Below are 12,217 nucleotides of genomic sequence, written 5' to 3' on the forward strand. Positions count from 1 at the left end.
AGTCTCAGTTTCCTCATCTACAAGGTGGGGATAATATCTGTAACACAGCTCACAGAATTGTGAGAATCAAATGAGATAATATATGTCATATATATACTTGGCAAGCTTTAAACTATACACGTGTTTACATATTATGTATATGTACAGGTGTGCTTATACATATAAAAATCTCTATAAACACACACTACGTACATATATGTATGTGAATGCACATGTGTTTGTATGTGTGTGCATATGTACATATATACACATACATACCTGCATATATATACACACACATATATATATATATGTATATATCAGATTCTTATTTTCCATTAGTGAGTAGACCTGAACGTTGACACCCTTCTGAGGCAGCCTATTATAATAGAATGAGCACCAGATGGGGAGACAGAAGACCTAAATTTGAAGACTTGTTCTGTCATTTCATAGATTGACCTCTCTGGGCTTCAATTTCTTCTTCTATACAATGAGGAAATTGGACCAGATATGCTCTTGGACTCTTCCCAGCCCTGAATCCATGATGCACAGTAATTCATGGGAGAAAAATAATCCACCATCTTTCAGGTTAATTGCATTCTCTTTGAAGGGCAAAAAAAATTATAGCTTTCCTTTTTAAAAGATGAATATGGTCAATAAAGATTAATCAGCAACCACTGGTCTCACCCTTCCTGCACTGTTGTTTGATCAGCTTTCATAGAATCTGAGCTCAGGAAACAAGGCTTTCTGCTAAGCCCCGAAGTGAAAGGCTGGGCTCGCAATGTCACTGGAGAGTTGTGTAAGGGTGAGTTCACATTACAGGATATTAAAGAAATGACAAAGCAATTAGCTGCTGGTGCTGGATTTGCCTCTTCCCAGAAGAAGCCTTGGAGGTTAAATAGCCGGAGAACTCCATGGATGCACCTTCTCTAAATAGTTATGGATCATGTCTTTTAGGAGACTGCCTGTCTTTTCATGCATTTTTGAAGGAAATAATAAAAACAAAAATTGTAGTGGGCTACTTCTTGGGAGGTGGTTGGTTCCTCTCCACTAGAGATTGGTGGTGGTGGTTGTTTGCCAATTAAACAAGCCTGTTTTAATCTTTAGAGGCAGCATCCCACGGGGGTAGAGAGCTAGCCTCAAAGCTAGAAAGATTTTGTTCAAATCCTTCCACTGACACCCTGGTTGTGGGATCTTGAGCAAATCATTCTGAGCCCTCAAGGTAACTCTCTAAGATCATAACTGGCAGGTGCGCACTAGCCTGTATTGGTAGAGGGATTTTTCAGGGCTGTTCATTTTCCTCCCTGGGAGTTCCTCACGCCAACAAAATCCCAACCTCCTTCCTTGTCCTTAATTTCAATCTTAGGTCAGTGTTCTTTTCATTTGCATTGTGATAGAGTAGTCCTTGTGTATATTGTTTTCCTGGTCCTGCTTTTTATTTGGTTCCCCCCACCTCCCTTTGAACCCTTGTCAGTGCCTGTGCTAAGATGTGCCTAGAATGAAACACATTACTCTAGATGTGACATGATCTGGGCAGAGCTTAATGGAACAACTGCCTCACCCATCTGGAATTTTTGTCTCTCTTCATGCAAGCTAGAAGAACATTGGTGTGTTGGGCTTCCACATTATATTGCTGGTTCATCATGAACCATCTAAACCCCTGCATGGTCCCCGCACTAGAGGTCTTCATGGGGTCGAGTAACTGAAAGGGGGGTTGTGAAAATTTTGGCAACAGTAAAAGGTTACATATGCCTATTTTATATACCTATATACCTGGGGTCCTGTAAAAATTTCTCAGGTGAAAAGGGGGTCGCAAGTGGAAAAAGTTTAAGAATCCCTGGTCAAGGCAACACTAAGACAGCAAAGGTTGCAAGGTACTTTACATACACCATCGGCACACATTCCATTTTATATACATTTTCTCTGCATTCGTGACAGGGAAGGTGCCAATCTGCATTGGTAAATGCTCCTTTATTTGGGATTCCCTCTGCCAGTGAAATAATAGGTCCTGTTCTTATATCTAACCTGCGTAGTTATATATAGTATGAGTTATTATTATTATTATTATTAATTTTTTTCCTTAATTCTCTTCCTTCCCTCCTTTGGCAATCTCATTTGCTTCAGTGATTTCACTTGCCACCTCTATGCAAATAATTGTCAAATCTATTCTTTCCAGTCCCCCAAGTTCCATCTATGCCGATGTCCCACCAGCACCTCAAACTCAGCATGCCCAAAACTGAGCTCAGTTTGCTACTCTGACATAATTCTTTCTGTTCATAATGTCACCATTCACTGAGTCTTCCATATCCCACCATTCACCAAGTCTCTCTTATCTGCCTCTCCTGCATTACTCATTTTCAACAAATTACCAAATCTTGTTGCTCTTACCCCTTCAACATCTCATGCATCTATTCTCTCATCCAATAAGCATTTTGTAGTCACGTGTCTTCTATGCATCAGGCACTGTGCTAGGCACTGGGCAAATTAAGACAAAGGATGACACAGTCCTTGTCCTCTTGTAGATAACATTCTGACAGGGGAGATAACAGATACATATATAAATAGATACCAAAAAATGGGGGTAGAGGGACCAAACCTGTGATTTCATTGGAATGGAGAAATCCCTGTGAGGAAACTCCTAAAATACCAATACAGAGAGGCACTACCTGTTCTTTATTTAGTCTAAGAAAGTTGCCTGTAGCACTGAGAGGGTCAAAATTTGATATATGGAGCGTTATTTGGGTGACGCCTTAATATTGGGGTCCCGGAAATAATGAGGGACCTTTTAGGTTCACCCTCCCCTCTGAACTACACTTTTTAGATATTTCTCTCAGGCCAATAAGAAAGGAGCCTTTAAGCTTTAATTCACAAAAGGATCAGATTTTATTACTTGGGAATTAATTAAACAACAAAGGTAAAACTAATAAAAATCAAAGATAAGGAAATAGGAAAAAAAGAAATACAGATAAATACTCTTAACTCTAAACTTAACCTATGTAATCCCCAGATCGTTTCCAATTAAGCTAGTTCAAAGGAATTTAGGGTTTTCCATAATTAACTCCCTAAAACCTCAACAGTCTACAGTTGCTCGCGCCACCGGGACAGCAAACGCCAGAGAGACAGCACATTCCGGAAGAACCTAGCATTCCAGAAGAACCCTCCACCTCCATTCAGGGAGCGTTCAATCTTTCCTCCCCCAAAAGGGGAGGTCCTTCAAAAAACTGCTTATGGAGAGTTCTCCTTCTGACCTCAGTAGCATATGTAACTTCAGGGTGGGCCAGGTATGGTCCCTCCCAAATATGTCAGCTAAAAACTGCAATAATCATTTTATCACAAATAATTTTTACCACATTTGTATAATGAGAGGTCCTTGGTCACACAATTGTGTGTATGTCAGAAACAGGCCTTGAACTCAGGTCTATGTGATTCTAAGTGATATATGGGTGTTCAAGGAAGACTAGCACCTCTGGTGTGAGGGCTTGCCAAGCCCTTTTCAGGGCTGTTCATCTACCTTAGGTGTCCACCTGTTACCCAACTCTCTCCCAGCTCCAAGAAGTGTGTGCATCAGTCACACCCCAGTAAATCATCTCACCAGACAGGCTAAACCAGGTGGAGGGTAATCAATTGGCCACAGACCTACTACTCTAAGCATGGGAAGACTTCTTGCAATGGAATGGGCAGATGAGAACAATCTGTTCCAGCGGCCAGGAAGATGCCAAGGTGATCCACTGCACCCTGGGCCATCACCAGCCATCCTGACTTTTGTCTTACCACTGCATTTTGATGACTCTGGAAGACAGAGTGAGACTGACAACTGTGTGCAACTCTGTCTCACTTAAATCCAATTCACCCAAAAGTCAAGACATTGTCCTATGATGTCATTGTTCCTCTTCAAAAATGAAGGACAAAAACCATCTGATTCTGAACATAACTCTAGTGACTATGACACACAGTTTATCATATAAAATGTATGCAAAAGAAATACAAGGTAATTGGGGATAGGGACATAGGTTAGGACATTAGTAGCTAGAAGGATTAGGACAATCTGCTAACTATCTTTGTTCATTTTATTCTCTATTCTTAGGGTGTTTTCCTTCCCTTTATTTACCTTTTAACTCCTACTCATCCTTCGAAGTCCAACTCAAATGCTTTCCTCTTTCATAGCAGCACTTCCCTGACCACCACTACCCCATCTGTCCTGCTACTGCCAACAAGTTTTGATAACAACTTCTCCCCTTAGACCTCAAATCACACTTTGATGTATACAACTCCAATGCCCTTAACCATTATTTTTGCTTCTGATGTCACACACAGGGTCCTTTCTTTACTTTGGAGCCCTTTGTGGCGAAAATCCTTGAGAAGGCCACCTACAACGGGTGGATTTCTTTCCTTCCTTTCTATTTCCTTTACTCTCTCCTGGTTTTCCTCCTACCTCTCTGACCACTTTTCTGTCTTCTTTGTTGGATCTTCCTCCAGACCTCTCACCATAGGCATCCCTCAGGATTCTGTCCTGGGTCCCTTTCTCTTTTCCATCTATACTTCTTCACTTGGTGATCTCATCAGCTCCCATAGGTTTAATTACCATCTCTATACTGATGATTCTCATATCTACGTTTTTTGCCCCAGTCTCTCTGCTTACCTCCAATCCTGCTTCTCCAAATGCTTTTCAAAAATCTTGAACTGGATGACCCGTAGATATCTTAAAAATAGGTCCCAAAACAACCCAAAACAGAAGTCATTGCCTTTACCCCTCAACTCTCCCCAAACCTACTACATTTCCTGTTACTGTAGATGGCAACACTAGCCTCCCAGTCCCCCAGGCTCACAACCTAGTCGTCATCCTGGATTCCTCACTATCTCTCACTCCCCAAATCCAAGCCCTTGCCAAGTCCTGCCAATTGCACTTTTTCAATCTCTTGAATATGCCCCCTTCTCTCCTCCGACACTGCCATGACTCTAGTACAGGGCCTCATTTCCTCATGCCTGGATCATTGCAATATTCTGCTGGTGGGGCTGCCTGCCTCAATCGATCCCTACTCCAATCCATGCTCCATTCAGCTACTAAAGGGATTTTTCTTAGGCACAGGACTGATCATGTCAATCATCTACTGGCTTCCAATTACCTCCATGAACAAATAAAAAAACGGTTTGGCATTCAAAGCCCTTCATAATCTAGATCCCTCCTACCTTTCCAGTTTTCCATGAACAATATAGTCCCCCCTTCTCAGCTCCAGGCATTCTCTCATGCCTGAATTGCTCTCCCTCCTCCTCTCCAACAACTGATCTCTCTAGATTCCTTAAAAGTCCCAACTAAAAATCCCCACTTTATAGGGAAACTCCTCAACTCCTCATAATCCCAGTACTTTTCTTTCTGTTAACCTATCTCCCATTTATCCTGTCTGTAGCTTGCTTTGCATATATTTGTTTGCATGTTGTCTCCCCATTTCAGACTGTAAGCTCCTTGAGAGCAGGACCTGTTTTTTCTGATAAAATATATTTTTATTTATTGCAATAAATACTTTCCCGATTATATGTAAGAAATTTTAAAAAACATTTATTCTTGGAAAAATTCGAGTTCCAAATTCTTTCCTCCCTTCTACCCCCACTTTGAGAAGGAAAGCATATGATATCAATTATACATGTGAAGTCATACAAAACATATCCACATTGGCCAGGCTGCAACATAGACACACACATACACAAAAAAGAAAGTTTAAAAAATATGCTTGAATCTGTACTCAGATTTTATCAGTTCTCTCTCTCTAAAGGAGGAAAGCTTTTTTTCATTATAAATCCCTTGGAATTGTGTTGGATAATTGTATTGATTAGAGTAGTGAAGTCTCTTACAGTTGATGATCCTTACAATATTGCTGTTACTGTGTACAATATTCTCTTATTTCTGCTCACTATATTTTGAATCAGTTCATATAGGTCTTTTCAGGTTTTTCTGAAACCATCCTGCTCATTGTTTCTCTTTTAAAATTTTTTTAATCATAAAAGTATTTTATTATTTTCCAGTACCATGTAAAGATAGATTTCAACATTTGTTTTCATAGGATTTTTAGTTGCAAATTTTTCTCCTACTCCTTTGCCCCTCCCCAAGATGGAAAGCAATCTGATATAGGTTATATATGTACAATCACATTAAAAATATTTCTGCAATAGTCATATTGTGAAAGAAGAAGCAGAACACAAGGGAAAAACCTCAAAAAAGAAAAAAAACAGTCAAAAAGTAGAAACAGTATGGTTCAATCTGCATTCAGAATCCACAGTTCTTTTTTCTGGATGTGGAGAATATTTTCTATCATGAGTTATTTGAAATTGTTTGGATCATTACACTGCTGAGAAGAGCCAAGTCTATCACAGTTGATCATCACACAATGTTGCTGTTACTATGTACAATGTTCTCCTGGTTCTGCTCATCTTGCTCAGCATCAGTTCATGTAAGTCCTTCCAGATTTCTCTGAAATCTTCCTCCTCATCGTTATATACCACAACTTATTTAGCCATTCCTCAATTGATGGACATTCCCTCGATTTCCAATTCTTTGCCACCACAAAGAGAGCTGCTTTAAATATTTTTGTATACTGCTCATTGTTTCTTATAGTACAATAGTATTCCATCACAATCATATACCAGGACTTGTTTAGCCATTCTCCACTTGAATGGGCATCCTCTCAATGTCCAATTCTTTACTACCATTAAAGTAGCTGCTAGAAAAAGTTCCCTTTTTCTTTGATCTCTTTTGGATACAGACCTAGTGGTGGTATTGCTAGATCAAAGGGTGTGCATAGTTTTATAGCCCTTTAGGCATAGTTCCAAATTGTTTTTCCAGAATGGTTGGACCAGTTCACAACTCCACCAACAATCTTTTAGTGGCCCAATTTTTCCACAGCCCTCTCAGCATCTGACATTTTCCTTTTTTGTCATATTGGTCAATCTGATAGGTGTGAGGTATTTTAATTCACATTTCTCTAATCAATAGTGATTTAGAGCATTTTTTTCATGTGACTATTGATAGCTTTGATTTCCTCTTCTGAAAAATGCCTGTTAATATCCTTTGACTATTTATCATTTGGGGAATGGCTTATATTTTTATAAAGTTGACTCAGTCCCCTATATATTTGAAAAATGAAGCCTTTATCAGAGAAACTTGATGTAAAATTTTTTTCCAGTTTCCTGTTTTCCTTCTAATTTTGGTTGTATTAGTTTTGTTTGTGCGAAACCTTTTTCATTTCATGTAGTCAAAATTATCTATTTTGTTTCCTGTGATCCTCTCTATCTTTTATTTGGTCATAAACATTTTTAGGGACCATATTTTGCCTCTCTTTGAATTCCTATCACTTAGCACAGTGCTTGGCATATAGTAGGCACTTAATAAATATTTATTAATTGATTAATGATAATAACTAGCATCTGTATATCACTTTAAGGGGTTGCAAAGCACTTTACAGATTATTATCTCATTTTATCCCTCACAACCACCCTGAGAAATAGATGCTTTTGTAATCATTTTACAGTGGAGGAAATTGAGGCAGGCAGCCATTTGTTGTTATTATTATCTCATTCTCATCTTTTTTGAAGGAATTCAGATAGAAATGATCCTGAAGCAAGGTACTATCCTGCTATTATCCTTTTATATTTTCTACATTTAACCGAGGATGGCCCAGGTAGACAAAATAACTGCTTTTTGTAGTTGAATAAAAGTATTAGGCTATAAGTTTATGTTTTGTAGGCTTACTGAAAGGATCTGAAGCTTCGTTCCAGTAGCAGACAGGATGATACATATGTCATCCACTTTTTCCATGGCAGCTAGGTGATGTACCTGGACTCAGCAAGACCTGAGTTCAAATCCACATCAGATACTACCTAGGACAGTAACTTAACCTCTGTTTACCCCAGTTTCCTAAATTGCAAAATAGAGATAATGATAGTACCTACCTCCCAGGGCTGCAAGAATAAAAGGAGGTAATAATTGTAAAACACTCAGCACAGTGCCTGGCACGGAGTAGGCACAATATAAATGGTTATCATCATCATTGTTGTTTTTATTTCTTTTGTTAAATCTCTATATTTTGAAAATGTTTCATTCCACGTAGTTAGGAGATTATGCCTGCACAAGTATTTAGTAAAGTAACATTTATTTAAAATGTCCTCCATGTTATAGCTGAATGATTGTGGTCAACAGTTCAGTCTATAACAATGCTCAGGTTCCAGTACAGTTTATTGGTTGAGTTCTCAAGAACTTTTTTGGTTCTGTATTTGTAGAATGGAATTTATCTATGCAGTTACCTTTCTGATCAGTAATGCTAGGCACCAGGCTTTGTCTTACTAAGTATGGGAAGGAATTAAAATTTTTTCAGCCTATAGTACAAAATCATCATCATTGATTAGCAACCAGAAATTAACTTTGGTTTATTTTTATTTGTTCTTTAGTTTTTAATTCTGTCTTGATTTGGGCTATGCAACTGCTACAGGAGAGAGAGGAGGAAAGTGCCAGCTATCAACCAAAGCAGACTTCCTGGAGGGGCTAGGGCCTGGGTAATTTTCAGAAAGATATGAGGTGGTTTTGCATTCAGGAAGTAGAAAACTTCCAAGCATACAGTTGACATGGAAAACAAAAAAGACACTGAGACAGGAGAGAAAGAGAAGGGTAACAGTCCAACTACAACCCACCAGTATGTCTGTCACCCCTTCTGCCAAAAATGGATACTTCATCTCCAAAGAAGAATGGCCACACACACTGATAATGTCCTATTTTGCCAAGAATTGCTTTTGTTGGATCAATGCCCCCCCCCTTTTCTTGGCCTTCCTAGACCCCCGATTCCAGCTGCTGATAGATTTTTGAGCTTTACATCATGATGAGGGAGCATCGTATTGGGAAATAGTCCTGGGGCTATGTTCAATTGCATCCCCTCCAACCTCACCCAGAACCAAACCCTGAACAGCCAACCTCTGCTGGACCCCAGCCAGGCTATATTCAGCACAACTTACTGACAACAGATGTGGCTGGTAGGCAGATCTAGTCACTCATCAGGCTTTTTGAATGTATGCATCGGCCTGTCTGAAAACTTATCCTGTTAAAGGCATTCAACTACATAACAGAAAAGTTTGGCCGCTTTCAAAAACTGTATTGTCTACGAGTAAAAATCATCCAAATATCAGGGAAATATATAAACTGTGTGTAGTACACAGAGTAAAGATTAACCATGGGTAGAAACCCAGTGTCTTTATGTAGCATGTGTTTAATAATTCTTTGTGGAGTTGATTTATCAAATGGGAGTGGATTGAAGGGCTGCAGACAAGTGTTTACAAAAACAGGGGATTTCACTGGGAAGTACCAGGACGCACAAACACTGGGGTTTTGTTTTGCTTTGTTATTTGATGCTCCTTGAACAGAGAGCATGTTCACCTAATGAATACTATACCTTGTTTTTTCCAAGTTGGGCAGGGGATTATACTGAAGTGGTAGCTTTACTCTCTACTGCAAAAAAAAAAAAAATCTGCTGCTGGAAAATACATGAATATGAAATCTAGTAAAATGTCATTCCAAATCAGAAACATTGATGCCTATGGCCTGCAGGAAAAGAAGGGGGCTTAACTTCTGTTAATGGTGGTGACCTTTAGAGAATTTCTCTATCACTATCTCCTCTCACTTTCCAAGTTTCAGTCTCTCTATCTCTATCTGTTGGTCAGTCAGTCAATAAACATTTATTAAATGCCCACTATGTGCCAGGCACTGTGCTAAGCACTGGGGATACAAAAAAGAGGCAAAAGACAGTCACTACCTTCAGGGAATTTACAATCTAATCGGGGAAACAACCTGCAAACAAATACAAAGTAAGATATATACAGAATGAATAGAAATTTTTTTTTCAGGGCAATAAGGGTTAAGTGACTTGCCCAGGGTCACACAGCTAATAAGTGTAAAGTGTCTGAGGCTGGATTTGAATGAATAGAAAATAATTAACAGAAAAGAGGCACTATAATTAAGAAGTAGTGGGTTAGGGGCAGCTAGGTGGCACAGTGGATAGAGAACCAGCCCTGGAGTCAGGAGTACCCGAGTTCAAACCCGGCCTCAGACACTTAACGCTTACTAGCTGTGTGACCTTGGGCAAGTCACTTAACCCCAATTGCCTCACCAAAAAAACCAAAAAAACCAAACAAACAAACAAAAGAAGTAGTGGGTTGTAGAAGGATAGATTTTAGTTGGGACTGAAAGGAAGCCAGGGAAAGCATGCTGCCTACAGACATGTGCAAGTCTCCCCATCCTTAAAAACAAAACAAAACAAAACCTTACTTAATCCTACTGTTCCCTCTAGTCATCCTCCTATTTCTCTCCTCCCTTTCTTAGATGATTCCCTTGAAAAAACTGTCTACACTTCTCTCCTCTTCTTGTTGTTGTTTGGCCATGTCTAATTCTTTGTGGGATTTTCTTGACAAAGATACCTGAGTGGGTTTGCCATTTCCTCCTCCAGCTCATTTTACAGATGAGGAAATTAAGGCAAATAGGGTGAAGTGACTTGCCCATAGTCATACAGCTAGTAAGTGTTTGAGGCTGGCTTTGAACTCATCAAGATGAGTCTTCCTGACTCCAAGGCTAGTGCTCTTTCCCCTGCACCACTTAGCTGCCCTTTGCCATCTACCTGCCCGTAGGCAGCTTTTCTCCCCTCTTATTCTCTTCTAAACCTGCTGATTGAAACCTCATAATTAAACTGGAACTGTTAACTGGTGATCTCTTCGGTGCTAGATCCAGTGACCTTTTCTCCGTCTTCATCCTTCTGGATCCTCTCTGCTCACAATATTGGATCATGTTGACCACTTTCTCCACCTAGATACTTTCTCCTCTCTGGGTTTTTATGACACTGCTCTTAGAGTTCTGTTCTCAACTGTTGTGAACATTCCTCAGTCTCTTTTGCTAGATCATCATCATCCATGTCACACCTCCTAACTGGGGAGGGGGGGGTTCATCCGTGGGTCCTCTTCTCTCTCCATCCTTCTGGTGACCTCATAATCTCCGATGTGTTCAGTTATCTCTATGTAGATGACTCCCAGAACCACCCATAAAAATCCTCTTCCTCTCTCCTGAGCTTCAGTTTCTCATTACAAAGTGGGCCAAATCATCTGGTCATTGTGTACTGCATTCATTACCTTTGAGAAGACAGTGCCTGCATTGTTATTATTTAATAGAGAAATGTTTGTTTGATTTTTATTAACCATTAATGACTTTCTTGGGGGGCTGTTATATTTTTCCTCCCTAGAGCTCTGGAAACACCAAGTTATGAAAGAAAATGTGTCCATTGTAAGGCCACAAATAGTTGAAATTTTTATACAGCGGTTAATGGAAGGTAACCAAGAGGGTGAGCTCGAGGTACGTATTCTCGATTAACCAGATTCTGTTTAACCTTTTTAAAGACCATCACTGCCCCTCTTCTCTACTTCTTTCCTTGAATTAGCATTAAGTTTCTCTTAGAATGACAGTGTTGATAATGAGGTCAATCTGTAACAAAAATAATCAAAAGGCCCTCATTCTGGTGGGGTTCCCCCCGCCCCCGTTTTAAATATTTCATTTCTAACCAAAAAAAAATGGGAGAAAACTGAGGATATGTGTTGGCCAGTTTCATATCTGATTCACTTTCCTTTGAAATTCCATGTAATTTAACTCACTTAGCAAAACATATTCTGGCTACCAAGAACTATTACCATTAATAGATGATAACTGGTCAAACATAGAGGTCTGCTCTCCTCTCAGGGACTTCCCTAGAGTTGTGAAACTTAACAATCCATATCAACTTTTGATAATTCACATCAGAACAAATGATTTGATCCGATGAAAAAATGTAGAAATTGTGGGTTAGGATTTTAAACAGCATTTTTCATAGGGAGGAAAGGCTGGGCTAGGCATCAAGGGAGCCAGGGGTCCAAATCTTGCCTCTGGCACTTAATAGTTATGTGACCATGTGCAAATCACTTATTCTCTCAGCCTCAGTTTCTCATCTGTAAAATGGGAATAATATCTGTATGTATTAAGTCCCAAGCAAAACAGAAGACTTTGTGGTCACAGGTAGCATTTTCATCACCACTACCTAATGAATTGGACTCAGATGAGAAAGGCAGATTTGGGAAGTAACTTCTGGACTAAGAAGATAGTGTTAGGATGGGTTAGAACTACAGCTTAAAATACAGGTCTTAGAACAGTTTCAAAGAACTCGAAAGTGCTCTAAGACTTTCCTGTATA

The 12,217-nt window shown here is 39.5% G+C and overlaps 1 protein-coding gene across 1 annotated transcript in view; it reads left to right on the forward strand.

The window, feature by feature from the left end:
- Positions 1–12,217, forward strand: part of LOC122753467 — a 204,839-nt gene that overhangs the window by 171,672 nt on the left and 20,950 nt on the right. Inside the window, exon 37 of the mRNA XM_044000859.1 lies at positions 11,241–11,350. Within this exon, the coding sequence (XP_043856794.1) occupies positions 11,241–11,350 (110 nt within the window). The remainder of the gene's footprint in view (positions 1–11,240; positions 11,351–12,217) is intronic.

This window comes from Dromiciops gliroides, chromosome 4 (genome assembly GCF_019393635.1).
Source record: "Dromiciops gliroides isolate mDroGli1 chromosome 4, mDroGli1.pri, whole genome shotgun sequence".
In the NCBI taxonomy this organism is placed as follows: Eukaryota; Metazoa; Chordata; class Mammalia; order Microbiotheria; family Microbiotheriidae; genus Dromiciops; species Dromiciops gliroides.